This window comes from Curcuma longa, chromosome 20, assembly GCF_044706935.1.
Source record: "Curcuma longa cultivar G26 ecotype Majalengka, Jawa Barat chromosome 20, ITB_CL_G26_1.1, whole genome shotgun sequence".
NCBI lineage: Eukaryota > Viridiplantae > Streptophyta > Magnoliopsida > Zingiberales > Zingiberaceae > Curcuma > Curcuma longa.
Genome location: NC_133880.1, coordinates 8,596,066 through 8,616,173, shown reverse-complemented (window position 1 = coordinate 8,616,173; position 20,108 = coordinate 8,596,066). Strand labels below are relative to the sequence as shown.

The following is a 20,108-nucleotide window of genomic DNA, read 5'->3' as shown; positions in this document are numbered from 1 at the left end:
GGTTGGATGTTGTGGACGGTCAAGCCATCAACCAAGAATATGTCACCTCAATCATCGCTACCCCCGCTGGTTCCAAGACCTGAGAAAAGAAATTGAATGAGTTGATTAGCTGGGTGCCGAGGATTCTCGGCAGGCCACTTCAACGCTCAAGTCAGCAAATGGAATGAAAAAAAAGAAAGAATAAGAAGTATGTGAAGTAGCTAAAGTCCAGAGAGTTTTCCATACCTGCGAGGGAGCTTATATACTCACCAAAGGGAATACTCCTGCTGACCCGAGGCAGGCTGTTGCTGTGTCTGAGGAGACAGATTCTGTGAATTGTTGACAAAAGAGCCAATAGTATAGCATTTGAGCTAGGAACCAAGTTTGCAAACCTCATAACCGCCCTACGACTCGACTGTGCAAATTGTTCATATCTTTTAGCCATAGGTGGAGGCATTAAAGATTCTAGAGAACCAAGCTTAATAATCTAGTAACCGCCTTGATCCTTTGGCAGAGTTCGCACACTTGGTTGTCCTCTAGTGCTGCTGATGACCGAGGGGGGCCAAGCCCGAGCCAAAGTCAAATAGAGTAGTTGAGCTTACTGGGGCGGGGAGATCGAGACGGAATGGTCGAGTGGCTGAGACGATTGAGGTTGCAGATGAGTAGTCGAGCCGATCGAAAGCAAGGGTCGAGTGGCCGAGCCAGCCGAGGCCGAGGACGAAGTCGGGTGGCCAGATCGATTGAAGTTGGGCTGGCTGTGAGCATGGCCAAGTGGTGGCCGAGAAGGAGGTGGGGTGGTCGAGCTGGTTGAGGGACCTTTGGGCAGGGTCGAGTGAAGCTGCAGCCAGGCTGAATAATGGAGGTCGAGCCATATGTCCTTTCGGTTAAGTTGGTCAAATGTGATTTGACCATTGACCTCTTGACTTGCCATGTCAAATTGACTCTTTACCTTTTTTGCCACGTTAGACCACTCAAGATCCACCACAACAACTCCTTTCACTTCATCATTCAGCTTGCCAGACCGCCATTAGAAGGGCACATGCAATGATATAATATTTGAGGGTAGCTCACGTCTACCTTATTAATTCTGTATGATGTAACAGGATATGGTCTAGGACCATACTAGGCATGAATGATAAGACTCTTAACTACTGCGGTGATGAACTATTCTCTTTATCGAAAATGAGACATCTCCTCTAATGGGATAACTCCTCTAATAACCCTATATAATAGTTCCGCCTCTCGCGGACACAGGTAAACGTACACTCATACACATGCCAACCTCATTCTCTGCTTTCCATCTTCTGTTCTTCTTCCTCCCTCTGGGCTACGACCTTATTTGAGCGTCGACGCGACTGAGTCAGAGCACCTCTTGGTTTTCGTTCATACCTTCTTCTTTCTTTTTGCAACCTGACAAGAGCTCCACCGTTCATGGGTCTTACGTAACTTCGCCACCATCAGTGGATGTCCGGAGGTGATCTCGAACAAGAACATTATTCAAATTTGATTTCGTTTTTTATTTTATTAATTTAAGTTTGATTTAAATTTAATTTGAGTTTGATTTATTTAGATACTATCAAAAGTTTAATTTAAATTTATTTAATTATTTAATATATATTTTTAAAATTAATTAATTAATGATTATGTTTAATAATACATATTTATTTATTTTAATTTGAATTCATTTATATATCGATAAATATAATAAATTTATTTATGAATATTATTTATAAATAATTTGCGTGTCCGAAGGAATTTTTATTTATGAATATTACTGAACGAATTAGGTAAGTATTCAATGTTATTAAATTAATAAAAATTTTAAATATATTTATTTAAATTAATTTAGCGAATATAAATAAATTTTTAAGCCAACGATCGATTTATTTGGGAAAAAAAGTGGGACCCACTGCAAGTGGCATTTCGGTTCTCGAAGGGTTCCACGAGAGTTGTTGATGGGGGCAGCTCCCAATCGTACCGGCCGACAGCAGAAACGTTAATTCCGAGAAAATGTTGCCAACCCAAACATTGACCTGGAAATTAATTGGAGAACGGAGATGGGGCCCAGTAGTCGTGTCTCTCAGAAGGCGAACATGTTGCTTTTTTGATCTGTCCGCAAGAGAGAGATTTGGCGATGGATGGATCGGATTCTTCTGGTGGCAATAATACGAGAGAGAGAGCGAGAGGCATTTATGGATAGTTAATTATATTTATTTTAAAAAATTATTGTTGTACTTTCGCACTTTATCCTCAATTATTTGCTTTAAAAAAGTTAAAAGGGAAAAAAATCCATAACTTCAAACTCTTTTTTTTTAAACCGGAGAGAAAATCCATAACTTCGAACCTTTTAAACCGCGAGTTGCGCAATTAATAAGAATAATTCTATTGCTTTAAAGAAAGTTAAAAGAAAAAAAAATCCACTATGATGATCTCTTTTTCAATCGATTTAAAATTGACTAAATCTCCAATAGTTGACTCCAACTATTATTAATTGATTCAATCGGTTAACATAGACCGTTTTGCCAAACAACTTTATGATCATTAGACGACTCAACATATTTGTAAGTCAACTCTTTAATTGACTCAATTGGATAACTACATGCCCTTTTGTTTAGATGACTTTGACTTCAATCGATTCAATCCCTAGTAACTCAACTCACCAGCTAGATATATAAGTTTGACTTAGACTTTGCTCTAGTCAACTCCGTTCATGCTTAAATCATGTTGCTATGTACATTAAAGAATAAATCTTCAAATATTAAAAGAAATTATTAATGCAGTCATATCCTAAATGGGCATGTTAACTAAGATATTTTGATGTATTTTATAAAGGCTTTAAGTTTATATGTGTTACTAATGCGACCAGAAGCTTATAGGAACTCGATACGATGTACATGAAGCTTATAGGAACTTGATAGGATGTACATGAAGCTTGTGTAACTTGTGACGCAACAAGTCATGGTTAATGACTCATGACAAGTTGGTTTTTCTCAATCGCTTAGAACTCCATTGGAGATCAACAGAGAATGAGGAGCATTGAGTTGAGCTTGCAACTATGACAGTAGCTGCAAGAGGTGAAGTACGTAGGTGACTCGACAAGATTGAATCATGGTTGACAACTTAGCACGACTGCATTAATTTGGCTTGATTGCTCAAAGGTCCACTAGAGATTGACATGGGACGAGGATCATGGAGCTAGTTTGATATCTTTGATAGTAAATGCAAGAGGTGAGCTACATAAGTGACTTAGCAAAAGATGACATGTGGAATTAGATGAAGACTTATTACATCCGAGGGGATGAGGAGCTGATGGGAGGTGTACTCCTTAAGCAATGTAAAATTGTGACAACTAGAAGACAGTTTTATGAGATGTGAGAGATTATGAGAGAATTTGTAATCTTGGATGTTTGAATAGATTCTTATCTAGGCATGAACTCGACTACAAAATAAGGTATTACAAAATCATAGCAAATAATCAAATCGACTAAAGATTATGCTCAATCAACTAAATAATTGAGTCAACTAGGTAATTGACTCAAGATATTTTGCTTGCAAATAGAAAAAATCTATTTCAAGTTGAATCCACTAAAAGTGTTTTACTTGACTAATTTGAATTGAGTTAACTAATTAACCAATTGAATTATTCTTCCGGGCAATTCCAAGGTAAACAACTCCCGGATATACTTCTCTCGGCCAAACGTCTCTCGACGAAGTTAATCTCTTTGCCGGGCAAGATCTTACTTCTTCCGGGCAAAACTTATCTCTCCGGTCAAGTTCCCGGACAAGTTTGTTGCTTCCGGCCAAGAGACTCTTCTCCAGACATTACTGTATTCTCCAGACATTACTGTATTCTCCCGGCTTCTTCTTTACTTCTCCCGGCTTTATGCCTTCCGACTAAGATAGTCCTCTTCCCGGGTAAGATAGTATATTTCCCGACCAAGATATTATTTACCCGGACATCTTCTTGGCTAAGAGCAGGCAACCAAAGCATTGACCAAAGCAGCTGGTTGACCACGTGGTCGACCAAAGCAGCTGGTTGATCAAGTGATCGACCAGAGCTTGCTGGTCGATCAAGTGATCGACCAGAGCAAGCTGGTCGATCACATGATCGACCAGCATACTTCTATATCTACTTTATTCAAGTTGCATGCATACTTTATTCAAGTTAACGTTTCCTATAATATACTTAATACTTTATTCAAGTTGACGTTTCCTATAATATCTAAGTTGCATGCATTAAAGGGTTCATTTTAGGATTTAATTAAGCAAGTTAACTCATGATAGTGCATTTAACTTGAACCGCCTAACCCAACTAGCCCGGATAAAACTAAACTTACATCTTTTGTATTTGATCCGGCTTTACTTGTCAAACAACAAAATAAACCCAAGTCTGACCAGACTCAAGTTTGACCGGGTCAGATTGCATCAACAAGGCAAGTATGAAAAGTCCTAACAAGTCATGGAAAACTAAATGTTAAGTGAGTGTGAAAGTCCAAACAGGTCAATGAAGATCAAATACCTAGCATGGGCAAAGGAAGTTCTGGCAGGTAAAGGATGACCGAATGCTAGGCGTATAAAATCCCGATAGGTAAGGATTGACCGGATGTTGGACAAAGAAAATCCCAATAGGTCAACTTGGACCGGATGCTAGACAAAGGAAACCTTAGTAGGTTAAGGTTAATCGGATACAGTAAGATGAGAATCCAATTTTGAAAAGGCTAAAATAGGACTAGCAGTCAATTGCTAGGTAGTAGCATCTACTAGCAAACCCTAAATCCCGAGTTTGAGGTCAGGAGGTTTGGACAAATGAAAATGGGCTCGGGGTGCTTGGTTGCGTGCGAGACATGTTGAGTCTTGTCTCGTTTGTGCTAAACAATCCACTCAGACTCAGGCTGCTCAGGTATGACATTTGCTGAGTTAGAACTTGAGAACCCACTCAAGCTCAGGACTTAGAGTATGTGTTCGACCAATTGGTAGTCGGGAACCCACACGGGATTGAGACTCAGAGTTAGTCTGATGTTTGGGGTACTTCGGTGCGATAGTCGGCTCACGGGAACCCGCTCAGACTTAGGGTGCTCGAGAGCACGCTCGAGAATCAGGCTGCTTGGATGTGTGGGGCACTCGGGTAGTTGACCATAAGAGAACAGATCGAAACCATGAATTAGGTGTTCAATTCGGGCGTGCAAGAGTCAGCACACAAGAACCCACTCAGGCTTGGGCTTCAGCAATTGGCCGACTCAGGCTTCAGTGTTTGATTGTGACCTTAACCAACTTAGGCTCGGGCTTTGATGTTCAGCCATGACTTCAACCGCCTGAGGCTTCGACGCTCAACCGCTACCTCAACTGACTCAGGCTGGGGCTTTGGCATTCGATAACAACCTCAATAGCCTTGGGCTTCGACGTTCGATTGTGACTTCAACCCAATCGATCTCGGGTTATATTGCACGTGTGATGCTACCAATCAATTGCTGGATGATAGCAATCGATTGTTAAGAGTGTCGGGTAAACAAAAGCTTCCCAAATTGATTGATTAGTTCGACTAATGGCTATCAATCAATTGATTTGTCTCAATAACTGATTGATAATGATCAAACTGTATGGAAAGAGCCATTCTACAGGTGTCAACGATCAAATTACAACGAAGCAATCGATTGGTGAAGGCTAGCAATCGATTGTTAGGCAAAAATCAATTCGAACAACAACTTATAAAAGAGGGTTTTGAGGTAAATCGAAGGAGTTGATTCTTGGAGGTTTGAGTCCCAAGTGTTGTTGTATTTGCAGATCAACAAGAGACAATTCCAAGCAACAAGAAAGCATTTAAAGTGAGATTCATGTAAAGTAGTCTACTTTCAGTGTATTTATTTTTATCTCTTGTATTTTCTTATATTGTTTGTAAGAACAACTTGTAAGAGGCTTCTCTACCTCTGGAAGGTATGCGATAAGGAGAAGGATAATGGTAATAATCGTTAGGACTAGACCTTGAACGTAGTCATCTTAGGAGGTCGTGAACTAAGTAAAATCAACAATGTTGTGCATGTGACATTACATTTGATTCAAATTTTCCACTGTGCATTCAAACAATGAGCACTAATATCATCGAAGCGATCGAAGTTATTCACTCACCTCCTCCTTTAACTTGCATGAGTCCTAACACTAACGATGCTCCTCTCCCTTGAGTCCTTTTCAATAAGACTTCAATCTTTGGAGTGTTTAAGTCAAGCATAATCAACCCTTTGGTATTTTTTAATTAGAGTCTTTAAGCCATCGAACTAACATCTTCTTGAGCATATGAATCAACCTCGACATTTGTCAAATCATGAGCTACCTACTCTATAATCATTTTGCTAGGTCTTACCTCTATGCCTTTTTCAACTTATTGAGTTTCTGCACTACACACACAAATCATATTAAAGCATCTACAATAAGGGATATTTGGAGAGGATATTTCTTCAAATATCCCCAAATTTCAAATCATCTCAAATCTCCACCACTGAAAGGGGGTGGACCACTGGATGGGGGTGGAGATTGTGATATTAGAAATCACTAGGGAAAAAGTTTTGCCTGATGATTTTTAATTTATTTTATAAAAAAATTAAACTCATGACTGCAACACAACACATGTGGGTGGGCAGGCAAGAGGGGCCACTAGTGCTGCAACTTTCTCTTTATTTTTTTTAATATTATATATATTTTTAAATTCAATGTATTTATCAATATTTGCATTGATTTTTATTGGCCAACGTTGCCAAATGAAAAAGTTTGTGAATGTTGCCAACGTTCAATTTTTGAAACAAGGGCAACGTTCATTTTTTTCTATATATACATCATTTTTTATTATCAAAATTTCATCAATTTCAACGTATTTCATCCATCTTTCTTACCACAAAAATATACTACATACTAAAAATTTAGAGAGAAATGGATAAAATTTTCAATCATTATTAGGATTTGTTAAACTCTCCAAATATCGATGAAAATTTAAGTGGAGAAAATTCTCAAATTCGCCCTAATTTACAACATCCTCAATTTCCATCAATTTCCATTTCCCACACAACACCCACATAATTTTTAATTTTTTTCCATACCCACTACCATATTATCATAATTTTCAAAGTTATCTAAATTTTTTGAGTAGCGACCCTTGAACTTCATTTTATATATATCCCTCAGAATATTGGTAGAGTAGTCAATATTTTATGCAAGCTCCATCTCATGGAATTAATCTTCTTCAATCATCGGGGATTCAATCAAATGAATTGAGAAGGGCTAGTGTTGATGCAAGTGACAATGATAAAGAGATAAAAACACCTTATGCAGTCCCTGATTCACAATTTCCTTCATTCTCATTATAAATAAGGTTTGACAATATTTTTCTTGATCAAGCAACTGAGACGGGCAACGAATTAGATGGAGATCCTAGCAAGCGAACAATGTAAACAGTAGTAGATGATAAGCTCCTTGCAACAACTTATACAATTATGAGCGAAGATCCAATAGTTGGTAATGCTTAGAAGAGTGAGTCTTTTTGGAAATGGGTGATGACATACTACAATACCAATCGAGATAAGGAAGCTAAAAAGAGAATTGCGGATAAAACAAAATCACATTGGGCTTCAGTGAAAAAGATCGTTAATAGGTATTATGTAATCTACAATAAATGCTACAATGATTGACCAAGCGGATGGAGTGACGTGGATTTGATGGTGTGAGCTCATGAATAATACAAGAGTTCTTTTAAATCTACTTTCCAAAATGAACATGTGTGGAGGATTGTAAAAGATAGTCTGATGTGCGCTCCTCCATCCTCAAAGCAATAGGTTGCAAAGAAAGGAATGACATTAGAATCATCAGGTGCTCATACTGACTCTTCTAATTCTAACATAACTGTGGATGATAGAGAAGCTCGATCTCATCCGATGGGATAGAAGATAACAAAGAGGAAAGGCAAAGAAAGAGTGACCCTAATTGATAAATTGAGTCAAGTTGTACAACAGTCAGTAGCACATTTGGAGGAGTATAATAATAGTAAAAAAGTAGGCCAACTCATCCAAGCACATCAACTCTTCATAATGAACATGCGAGGAATGATAGATGAACAACTTCAAAACCATCTAGCGATATATGAGCAGTTAAAGAAAAGATTGAACATGTAGTGGAGTTAAAGAAAAGATTAAACATATAATGGATTTATTTATTTTATTAACTTAATATGATTTGTAATTTCTATGATTTATCATTTCTATGTTTTATTAACTTAATATGATTTATAATTTCTATTTTCATGTCATGCATTTTAGTATTTGTGTAATCCATTTTTTGATTATTAATGTTATATATAAATTAGCCGTTATAAAATTTGTATATAAGTAGGAGACGAAGCATTCACAATTCTCCACACTACATCTATTCTCCTCTTTCTCATACTAAACTCTTCATTTGTCTAAAATGTCTCAAGATCCTAATCAAACTAACATAGAAAACATTCCTGAAGACACAACAAGTCATACAATATTAGATCCCAGTGAAGCCAAAATTATTATGGGAATACACAAAGAAGAATGTCAATTAATAGAGAACATGTAGCTGGACACACTCAACTTGTTAATGATTATTTCTCTGTTGAGCTAGTGTATACCGATGACATGCTTCGACAGCGATTTCAAATGAGAAAAGAATTATTTTTGCACATAATCACTTATTTAAAAAATCATCCTAGTGGATATTTTAAATGGAGGGAAGATGTAAAGAGAAGAAAAGGTATGTCGCCACTTTAGAAATGTACGACGACTATCCGTCAATTGATTTATGGAGGTTCCACCGATCAATTAGATGAGTACCTAAGGATGAGTGAAACAACTGTCCTCGAATGCTTGTCCAACTTTTGCCAATGTATGATGCAAATATATGGAGGTGAGTACTTAAGAAAATCCAATGCAATTGACATCACTCATTTGCTTGAAATGTATAACAAAGGCATAGTTTCCTTGGGATGTTAGATTGTATGCATTGGGTTTGAAAAAATTATCTGGTCACATGGAAGGCACATTATGCTAGTGTTAGCCCTTAGAGCCAATTATGATATAATTAATAAGGAAACTTTTTGTTAGTATTAGTCCTTAGAGCCAATTATTAGATGATTGACAAGGAAACTTTTGTATCATATTTCATTAATAAAAGGTGAAGTTTATGATTATTATATTTACTTCAGATTTGTGCCAGATAAATAAGTATAATAATGTCCTAGGATAGTAAGTTCTAGTATTTATATATAACACTACTTTTAACTATTCATAGTAAAACTTTAATATGAAAGGACAATATTAATGTATTGAAACTAGTATGTAGGTCAATTGATAACTTAATTTCATAAGTCATGGATATAAGATATTAAGTTGACACATAAGTATATATTAGAGAATATGTACTGAATTGATCCGCTATGAGAATGTCTCATAGATCGTTATATGAGTGTCATAAATATTCTTATAGTGACTATTAAAATAAATAGTCCTTAGACTTGAAGTCACTATAGTTTCCTACGTAAGGAGTTGTGTATTTTAATATCAACAAACGTTACCAGTAAAAGGTGAACTATAAGGTCAATCACTTGATATGCAATAAATTATATAGAGGGATGTGAGTGATGTAGATAAAATCTATCTCTTTCATATGACAGAAGTGATATTTATGGTCTCTTGATTGAGTAACACTACTAAAATACATGACTATGATCAAATAAATCAATATGAGATATTGAGCTCATTTAGTTAAGTGAGTCTACTTGGAGATCAAAAAATACAAAGATTGATAAGGAGATGACACGGTCTATGCCTCATGGATCAATCTAGATATCAAGGATGGAAGGACCAAGTTATACAAGATAATAGATACAGAAAAGTTAGATCGGATCTCGATATTCTCATCATTTGGGTAGTAATAATATATTGCTAGATGTCACTCATTGCTTATGTATCTAAAATATTATTTTAGAGACATTGCTAACCTATTGGGTCACACACAAAGAACATATTGATTTGGAGATGAATTTATTTTAGTTTGACTAAAATATGATGGACTCCTAAGATTATAGGGTTAAGTCTAATCCGAATTAAACTCATTAAAATAGACTCAAATGAATCTAACTATTAAATTATTGAATTGAGTCTAATTTGAATTAGACTCAACCACTAAAAAGGATTAATGTCCATTAATATAGATTAATGAAGCATTAATAAAAAGGAGAGCAAAAGATAAAAACCTTTTGTATTCATTAGATGAGTACAAAAGTCATTTTGCAATGCATTTTCATTAGGATCACTTCTAGTCTCCTCTTCTTTTCCTCTTGGCCAAATCATCCAAGTTGCTAGTATAACGAAGGTGGTTATTCTCCAAAGGTTGAGTTCGTGTGATAAACGAAGGACGTGTTGTGTGGATACCGAAGAGGCATGACCATTTTGATCGTGCTAAGATCTACCGAATCAAAATTGCATGTTGAGATTGTTCCATTCACGCAATAAATGTGACAACTCAATCAAACATGTATACTGTATTCATATGGATCTCTGGAGGAATCAATTTTTTTTCACTGTGTTTATTTATTATTTTTTGCATAAGATCCAAAAAAAATGATTTTTTTCACTGTATTTATTTACTATTTTTTGCGTTCTCCATAAGATTCCCAACATCATTACACACGAGATGATTGCATGACTACACATGATTCATTATGTCTTGATTGTTTGAAGTTGTTTTAGTTTATCATTGATAAATGGAATATTATTGAGGTTTGTATTTAAGAATGACTATTCCCTTACGATCATTGATAAAAAATAATTAAATAATTTTAATTGTTCAAAAAAAATCTTTAGATCAGAACCGTTGATTAATTGATGGCTCCAACTGTTGTCTTCGATTTCCAATGACCAAATAAAAAAAGAAAAAATTGAATGGGTGATTCAAACTGCTAGTTCACAATTAATTTGAGCTCGAAACCTTAATTAGCCCGTCCCATATAAGTAGGTCAACAAGTAATCGATCTATTGACCTGATTACACATCTAAGCCAAGTCCGATTGAGATCCGACCCGTAATCGGGTCTACCTCTGCCGATAACAAAGGACTAACACAAGAAATGATATTGGCTCAAACAATGTGTCACCGATTAATTGATAATATCCGGAAGCTACAATCCAAATAATACATAAGCACTTGATGCCCTATTAATATGCTCTGTAAAAGGTGAAATCCATCACTTCAATAATTTTACACGATCGGTTGACCTCATACATTCGTGGAAGCCGTAATCACCAACAACGAGTAATCTGATGTGTCAAAGATCTATGAACAACTCACAATAACACTAAATCTGATGTAACCAAGATCTATGAACAATTGTGTATGTTATACCAATATGAGGAAGCCTTAATCACAATAACACTAAATCTGATGCATCAAAGATCATGCCAATGTGAGAACAAAAACTTCAATAATGCTTTGTTCTTTAACTTGAAGTTGCATCAAAGATCATGCATCAGTCTCAGTCACTTTGATTGAGTCAACCTAAATATGATCCAGCTGGATTATTTCAACCATACTGACATGAAAAAGCATTCCAGTGATTTCAAACAGCTGCTTCTTGTGAATTCCCTTATAATCTCATGCAATCTGTCAATAGCACCCAAGAAACCTGGAAGTTTCTTTATGTAGATGAAAATTGCCAGTTGGTCTCCGTCCCAAACGAGAATAGCCCTACATAAAGTTGCTGCCCAAATTCAACTAAACAAATTGGATGATCATGATTATTTGAAAATGTTCATCCCTGTATGTATTGGAATGCAAACTACCATGAGACATACAGAGAAGCAAAGTTACTACAAGCACATAATCCTTGGAGTCACAGACAAACACATCAAATAGGTCACTAGATTGTAGAGTTGAAAAACACATCAAATTCCAGACAAAATTAATCATGAAAGCATGCTTAGCGGTAACGACGAAGGGACAACGTTTGGTTCCTCTTCCAGGTTGCCCTGCGTGATGGCCTGGCCTTGTGATGACGATGACCTTTGCCACGGAGACCACGGTACTTCTTACCAGCTGAAGTGAGACCACGAAGCTCACGGTGCTTGTGAACGCCCTTGCAGATCCAGTTGATCCTTGGATCATTGCGGATCACAGTGTGGGCAGCATCAACAAGTATAACCTCGAAATATTTGTAGGTTGAATCCTGTGTAACGTAAGAACACAAATTAGTTCATTGCCAACTTGGTAAAATACCAGGAAAATTTTGATGTGTAAAGTATACGGGGTAATTAATCTCACCTCGTTAACCCAGTAAGAGTTTAGTACCCTGAGGCCTCCCAACTTTCGGCCAGCTCTCTCCTCTGCGACTGACCGCTTGTTTCGTTGGAACTTAAGCTGAGTAATACCCTGATTCTTGGGTTTCCCATAGACAATACCCTTTGGAACTGGCCTCTTCCTCCCACCACGTCTAACACGAACACGATAAATGACATAACCCTGGGGCAAGGAAATAAATATTATAAACATAAAGGAACAAAAACACAAAAATGAAACATGATGTGCTTTGCATAGAGCTCGATAAAGAGATATCATGCAGTCAATCGACCCTACAAATAGTTAGCACAAACAAGGCTTATGATGATGATGATGATGATGATGATGATAAATGATGAAATATAACAAGGTAATATAGGATAACTGAAAACACCTGGCCAGTATGTACATGAAATTGCAAATGCTAAGCTAAAATAGCACCTTTATTTGTTAATGCTGTGCATGATTATGGCTGATTTTCTATCCAGTAGGGTCAATTGACCCCACTGAATTTATCCCAATCAACTTAATCTCAAAAATAAACTCAATTATGCAACAACTGTCATTTAAAAATTGTCTATTCTGCCTATTGCATGAAAGTTTCACCATTTATTCTATTGCTAATTATAATTTGAGTGCCGAAACTTCTATAAAAACATTTTTATAAAATTTCTATTAACTTGGGGCATATTGTTAGTCTTGTAAAGTCTCATTAATACTTAATCTCCTTATAAAATCATCTTGAGCTCCTATCAAATTTTTTAGCACTTCCAAACTAAAAACAGTTCATCTCTCTCCTTTGATCACAAAATCATTTTAAAAATTCCATTTTATCAAACGATGACAGTTAATTTTAGTGTTGAACAATTTTGAAATTGATCATGATCTGCTTCTATTATTTGCTCATGGGATTTCTTCCACTAATGCTCATCAGATCAAGCTTCAAGCTAATTTAGGGGGGGGGGGGGGGGGGGGGGGGGGGGGGGGGGGGGGGGGGGGGGGGGGGGGTCATTGAAGACCTTTGCACATATAAACCTAAACCAACATGATTGACATCGTTCAAGGAACCAATTAATTAAATCACTGCTCTAGTTTCTCCACTTGTTCCTCTACAACAATTGGCTTGCGTATATTTGTTTATACGTACAGCTTTAATAATTGTAGCAATGAGTAAGATCCAACTAAAGCGTCTCTAATTAGAACCTTTAAACCATGAACCGCCACAATAAATATAACAATCTGAAGGACTTTTGAAACAAGTACATAGCAGTAAACTCCAGAATAGAATACATCCAACAATCAAAGTTCTAGCACAGGAAAATCGAAAAGAAGAACAAAATGGATTAAGTCGTAGTTAAGGAAACCCAAAAAAAAAGAAGAAATTTTGGACATTGATCGTACCTGCTTTGCCTTGTAACCGAGACGTCGAGCCTTGTCAGGGCGCGTGGGCCTGGTGACGCGCACGATGGAGGGAAGCTGACGATACTCCCAGCACCGCACCCTCTGCAGGAACCGCATCACATCGGACTGCTTCTTCCTCCATAGCTCTGACACGTACTTGTACGCCCCTGAAACAGAGATCCAAGATGCAAGCCACAAAACTCAACGGCCAGTCTCCAAAACGACGGAAAGGCACTGAAAATAAATGAATCTGTGCATCAAACAGAGAAGCAGGAACGACCCGGAGAAGCAACTCACCCATGGCTTCGGCTAGGGTTTTGCAGGAGGAAGCGCGGCGGGGATGAGAGCGAGAGCAGCTCTAAAAGCGAATGACGAGTGCTTTTAGCCGTTGGATTCAGTGAGCCTAATCACGGGCGTTCATTTTCCCCTTCGGCGCTAAGGAGCTTTACATCTCGTGCTCCAAGTACGATGGACGGTAGCGATCGTTTCTGAGCTATGGATATTCGGATTTAATTTGGGCCGGACAGGCCCAGGCCTGGAGTCTCTGGGCCATGAAATGTTGGCGGCCCACTTGGCGCTCATTAGTGTGTCCACCCTCCGGTGATCAAGTGCAGCAACGAGAGCTTCCTTCGCCACCGCAGCGGCCTACCGTTGGCCTCGGACCTCATCTGGACGGAAGACGACAGGTCAAAACTTCACTTTATTTATCTTCCATCTTAACAACAAGATAAACCTCAAGACCCCTTGTGTCTTTTTGCTTCACAGAAGGCTCATGTATAAGGCGGCTTTACTACGGGCGCTGTCTTTGAGACGGGCAGCGGAGCGGAAGCGCTTCCCAAATCCTCTCTTCCTCCTCTACCCCTCTCGATGTCCATCTCCATGTGAGACTCCCACTTCTCCTTTCCCCACCTCTTTTTACCTCGTCAGAAGCTTCTCGTCATTCACTGCGAAGGAGCGCGTTCCCCTCCCTCCATATGGCCTTTCTTTTCCTCTGCACTCCGCTCTCTTCTCCTCCAATCGTCAAACTCCTCGTGGACAAGATGTAGAGCGACCAGGTAACTAAAGTTTCCATTTTTTTGCTTAGTCCCATCTCTTCATTTCTTGTTCGTGCGACCTAAATGTGTTCGTTCTACTACCATAATATTCTTGTTTGCAGATGAATCTGCGGATGAAGAATGGGTGATTGAGTGGGAAGACGAGGACAACGCAGACCCTCTGGTATGTTTCTATCTATGAAAAGAAAAGATAGCATTTTTATTCGAATTTCGTGATTGGGATGCCTTTTGTTGGTCTTTTACAGATTGGGGATGGAGGGGATGGTGGTGGAATTGTGTTGGGAGATGCCAAGTGGGGTGAACGGGCTCTCTCCGTCGCTCGTGAGGTGCTCAATCTCCACTTCAGCGAGGACTTGGTGCTGTTCGCTTTCAAGGTTTCTCCAAGAGGATATGTTTATGTGCGGCTTGATAAGCTTACCAACAAGTAAAACCATTCCTGCTTGACTGTTGACTGAGTTTCTCTTACCTGATTGCTGTCTTAGAATGTAGTGATAGTAGATGGTTTTTGTTATTTCAATACTTCCAGCTAGTTGATCAATCACCTATGCTAATTACAAGAGAGCTTTTTGTTGAGTCATGTCTAGTAATGAGCATCTGATTTGTTGACCTAGCATAGCTCTACTATTTTGTTACCTAAATGAGTGAACCAACACAAAAAGAATGAGAATGTTAGCATGCCTTAATTTATAATGTGGAAACAAAAGGCACTTAGGAAGCTGTCTTGTACTTGATTTTCATTAACAAAACTTCTTTTACTCCTAATATACCTTCAAGATTCTTGTAGGTCCATTTTCACTGACCAACATTCTTGTTTCTTGTAAATTCACCAAATTCCTAGTCCCATTTTCTGCAATAACTGTCACTCCTCGGCAACAATTAGCCAATTTTATGAGTCATTTGAAGAAACTGCTTTGGCATAAGGATTTAGCAGCAGCTTTAGACAATGATGCACTCATACACGCTCAAGCAATATAGTCTTGTAGCCATGTAGCATGTGTTTATACAAGTTGTAAAAAAGTAGGGAAGGAACATAATGGTGTCAAGTTATCTAGAGACCTAATGCTTGTACCTAGGATTAGCTGGTGGGAATATAACTATGTTTGTGAAACTTTTTGTTGTACATAAGGACTCCCATTTCAGCTTTAGTCTGTGATTGTCAAATCCCTGAACACATCATTTTCAAAGGTACAATTAGATCTCTCTTCCTCTCTACTTCTATCTTATGTTAAAAAGGTTATATCTTCTCCGACCTCTTTAGAACTTGCATCTTCACTTTCCATAAAGTGAAATTGAACCTGTTATCTAAAATCATAACACGATACTTTAACAAGACCATAATTCTAATGCCAATATGTTAGAGCTTGGTGTAACTCTAACACCAATCTGTAAGGATTTGGTATAACTCTGATATCAGTTTGTTACAAAGTATGATAGATCATTGACATAGAGAGCCAATTAAATTAGTTGAAACACACTACTAGATTTTGTGGAAATTTTAAGAAGGGGAGAAAATCATAGGCAAGGAAAGGAGAGAATCACATTAATGACAGGAAATACAAAGAGGGTACAACAATCAAAGTGTTAGAGGATGGTGGTGAGTCCCATGGTTGGAGCTAGTGACACTAATTTGGTGGAACAGTAAAATTTTGGTGTTGGTTGACCTAATGCATGGGTACGAGATATCATAAGAAGGAAAGTAAGAATAAGAAGAGAAAGAAGAAGAATTTCTTGAGCACTAGAATCACTTTTTTATTCACCTTCTACTGCGGCACATGCTTGCTTTGTTGTGGTTAAGGATTCCTCAAATTTGTCATCATCTACCAAACCTCTCTTGCCCCATCTGATGACCCTATATTGAAATTCTTTCCCATGAGCTGTTGTGTTGAGATTTTGATTGGTTTTGATGTCAGTATATCCATGGAAGGATTGTCTTGCTAGTATCAGGTGTAACAAACAAAATCTAAAATAATGATGATGTCACACCACACAATAGTCTCTCCCTAAATAAATGTTGCTCATGATATTTATCACGTTAATAACCATTTATAGTGTAGGGATATTTATTGACAATATGCATGTGCTGATTGACTCTTGTTATGTTTGTCACCTTAAATTCAAACTCATTATAGATGCTGATGCCCTAAAGAAAACACCCTTCACTAGGTGGCAAAGCTAGTTATCTTATCTGCGTCAATGAGTGCACACTCTTTTTTTTTGGCACAAGATATGAGTGCACCCTTGATGTTGGACAAAATTTTTTCCTTCTCTCTGCTTGTCATGCTTTCATGATCATGAAAGAAGTTGTAGAAGTGTTTGGTTGTGATATCTAATTCATCAAGTTGATTGGTATATTTGATATATGTATTATCAAGGCTGAAAAAAAAGAGGAAAAAAGGAATTCTTGTGTCAATTGATAAGATAATCAGTCAAACAATCAAAATTTTCACTGTCATTCTTTTCCTTGTGTTGTGATTTCTTTGTTTTTTTTCATTGTTACTTTTTTGTTCTAGTTCCTCTTGCTAGAACCAGCTAGTAGTTGATGAGTTGAGGAAGGACAAATTAGATGGCACTTCTAGCATTGATGTAGATAGTTTTAATCACACTTCTTTCTAGGATTCAAAGCATTTCTCCTTGGAGTTTGAATTAGCCTTGCATTTTGAATAACCATTTATAGATGCCATCTGGTTTCGATGGACAATTCTGAACATGATTTGAAGCTATGAATCTGAAGAAATAGAACATGAGAATTGCATTTAAAACAAATCGTTAAGCCATGATTTTCATCGTCAAGTAGAGCGTGTCCCAACTATTCAGGTAACTTTTAGTATTTTCATCTAAATATATTTTAGATTGCTAAATTAAACACTAGGTTCAACCGATTGACACATCTGTCTATAGTAACCCACTCAAATGGAAATCGAATACGAATTGACACATTGATTCTTTTTTCTCTGTTTTTTGTTTTAACCATATGCATCCAAAGACTCAAGGATGTGTTTTTTTCCTAATCAACTGACTTTGTTGAGAAAGATAATTTTTTTATGACAAGAGGTCAAGGAAGAGATTTCGAGGACTATTGTTGGCCCCTTGGTATATTTCGTATAGAAGATCAGACTAGGGATCTTTATTTGCTTATAAACTCTTCCTATGGATGAGTAATATCAAGAATAGCAATATTTGATACTATGTAATTTGTGATGCCTAACGCGCATACAATATACATGGGAATTGCCGTTCCGATGACATTTTTCATCCTGGTTGAGGTAGAAATTACCAAACGTCATTCCCTCACACTTGGTGTCAATGTGTTTCTATTGAAAGCAGTCGGAATTTGTCCTACTAGCTAATGAGTTTTCCATTTCAGATATGGGTGCCCTAACATAGAGGAAATTAAGAAGTTCAACAGTCTTTATAAGACACGATTGGACGAGATTATAGAGTCAGGAGAAATTCCTCTAGATTTAGCCATAGAGGTGAGAATACTAAACTGTCTCTTACCTACTGGTAGAATATGCACTAACTGTTGGTCAATTAGATATCATTCAGAAACTTACTAGTTCATTTGTTGCAGGTATCGTCGCCAGGAGCTGAACGGTTGTTGAAGGTTCCCGAGGATTTGGATCGTTTTAGAGAGATGCCACTGAGAGTGAAATACCTTGAAGAAGCTATAGAGCCAAAGGGATACCAAGAAAAAGATGGTGTGTTCTTGATAGACTCATTCAACATGGAATCTGGATCGTGTGTGTGGAAGTTGGCCAATGTAAGGGAAAACAGAGGTGAAGCAGGTAAAGGAAGAGGGCTAAGTAGAAAGCAGAAAGATCAGCGACTAGAACTACCATTTGGAGCAATAAAGATGGTCACATTGTACTTGAGTTAAAAACACTTTGAGTATGTCTTTTATAGCAATTAATTCGGCTTGGAAGTCATTCTTAATCTTGAGATAGATGACCATCACTGCAAATGAACAGAAATAATCTGTCTAGGGATTTTCTTTCCATCAGACTTTTTGGTAGTGAACACATGCTCAACGTTTAGCTAGAGCCTAGAGTCCTATGTAGTTTTCGAGGGTGATCTCACACCCTCCGCATGTAGTATGAATCTCTAGACTTTAAAAGGTTTTAGAAGAAGATATCTCTGTATAAAAGCTCTCTTCATATAAAAGCAGAATAAATAGAGATGAGTAAAAATTTGATTAAATTAAATTAATTTATTGAAATGATTGAATTAAAAAATTCAGTTCGGTTATTTTAAAATTATATTTTATTTATTAAAATATCAGTTATTTTAGATAATTTGATTTGATTTTTAATTTAAAAATTTTTAATTTGATTAAATCAAATAAATCGATATTTTCAATCGAATCAGATCTGTAATTCTTAAATTGAGAAATCTAAATTCGCTACAGCTTGACACGGTCTAGCGTGTCAGGTGTTAGAACTTCTTCGTCAGATCATCAGCACAGGACACGAACATGGTCTTTAGCACAGGACACGATCATGCCAAGTGGTACGGTTAGATCGTGTTCCTTGCTAGACCTCTGATGTGGATAAAGAAGTAAAATTTACAATTATGTATTTTATCATTATTGAAAAGTTTGATTAATTTAATTTTTGATCAAATTAATTATATATTATCAATTTAATTTGTTTGATTTTTTTTTGAAAATATTTGATCATTTGATTAGTTCAATGGCCATTTTTTTGATTTATTTGATTTTGATTAACCAAGTTAGCTCAGTTGATTCAATTTTGATCGGATGCTGCATTAGTGAGAACTCGAATGGCCATTCTTTCCATGTAAAGAGCCCCTAAATTTATTGTAAACCAATAGAAAGCCTTTAAACCAAGGTTTTCCCTTGACAGTCGAATGTATTCAATTCGTTCAACCAATTCAATTCACCCAATCTATCCAATAGTTGATTCAACCTAACCAATCTAATTCATTTGAAACCCTAATCATGGATCAAGCAGAAGCCAACCTTGAAATGATATTTGACTACTATGAAGACTTGCTGAAGTGGACAAAGATTGAACCTCAACGAAATCAAATAATACCCTTTCTCATAATGGTCAACTATAACTTTTCGATTTATCTCCTTACAGATAATCATGAAACTGACTGTGTAAAACCGTTGAGATAATAAATTCTATCTTTTACTAAAATTGAGATGCCGTTTGACTACCTCTCATTGAATTCATCAACGAGCTAAAATAGTATTTATGACCGGTACATCAGTGTTGTTTGAGGTGTTCGAATACTTTAGATCCAGATTTCCTCACCATTCAATTCTCACTGAAGCTGAGAAATGAAGGATGAGTCCATGATTAGTGCAAGCATT

At 37.1% G+C, this 20,108-nt stretch overlaps 2 protein-coding genes across 2 annotated transcripts; one reads left to right on the top strand and one right to left on the bottom strand.

The window, feature by feature from the left end:
* Positions 1-11,748: 11,748 nt before the first annotated feature.
* Positions 11,749-14,061, bottom strand: LOC141813318 (large ribosomal subunit protein eL15y). Its single transcript, XM_074701258.1, has 4 exons — positions 14,013-14,061; positions 13,716-13,882; positions 12,300-12,497; positions 11,749-12,204 (listed from the first exon to the last, which is right to left on the bottom strand). Exons 1-4 carry the CDS (start codon positions 14,014-14,016, stop codon positions 11,959-11,961), a joined length of 615 nt encoding a protein of 204 aa, XP_074557359.1. The 5' UTR covers positions 14,017-14,061; the 3' UTR covers positions 11,749-11,958.
* A 353-nt stretch (positions 14,062-14,414) lies between these two features.
* LOC141813967 (uncharacterized) lies at positions 14,415-18,731 on the top strand. The gene is made up of 5 exons (XM_074701969.1): positions 14,415-14,770; positions 14,872-14,933; positions 15,016-15,194; positions 18,135-18,243; positions 18,342-18,731. The coding sequence occupies exons 1-5, from the start codon at positions 14,488-14,490 to the stop codon at positions 18,645-18,647; spliced, it is 939 nt and encodes a 312-aa protein (XP_074558070.1). The 5' UTR covers positions 14,415-14,487; the 3' UTR covers positions 18,648-18,731.
* The last annotated feature ends 1,377 nt before the right edge of the window (positions 18,732-20,108 follow it).

What these genes read in the sequence shown, in the direction of transcription:
- LOC141813318 (XM_074701258.1), bottom strand. An exon ending in TCGGTTACAAGGCAAAGCAG is followed by an intron (nt 12,498 to 13,715) that starts GTACGATCAATG and finishes TCCTTGCCCCAG; the next exon opens with GGTTATGTCATTTATCGTGT. An exon ending in ACTCTTACTGGGTTAACGAG is followed by an intron (nt 12,205 to 12,299) that starts GTGAGATTAATT and finishes TACGTTACACAG; the next exon opens with GATTCAACCTACAAATATTT.
- LOC141813967 (XM_074701969.1), top strand. Translation starts at nt 14,488, where the DNA reads ATGTATAAGGCGGCTTTACTACGGGCGCTGTCTTTGAGACGGGCAGCG. An exon ending in ACAAGATGTAGAGCGACCAG is followed by an intron (nt 14,771 to 14,871) that starts GTAACTAAAGTT and finishes TCTTGTTTGCAG; the next exon opens with ATGAATCTGCGGATGAAGAA. An exon ending in CTTGATAAGCTTACCAACAA is followed by an intron (nt 15,195 to 18,134) that starts GTAAAACCATTC and finishes TTTCCATTTCAG; the next exon opens with ATATGGGTGCCCTAACATAG.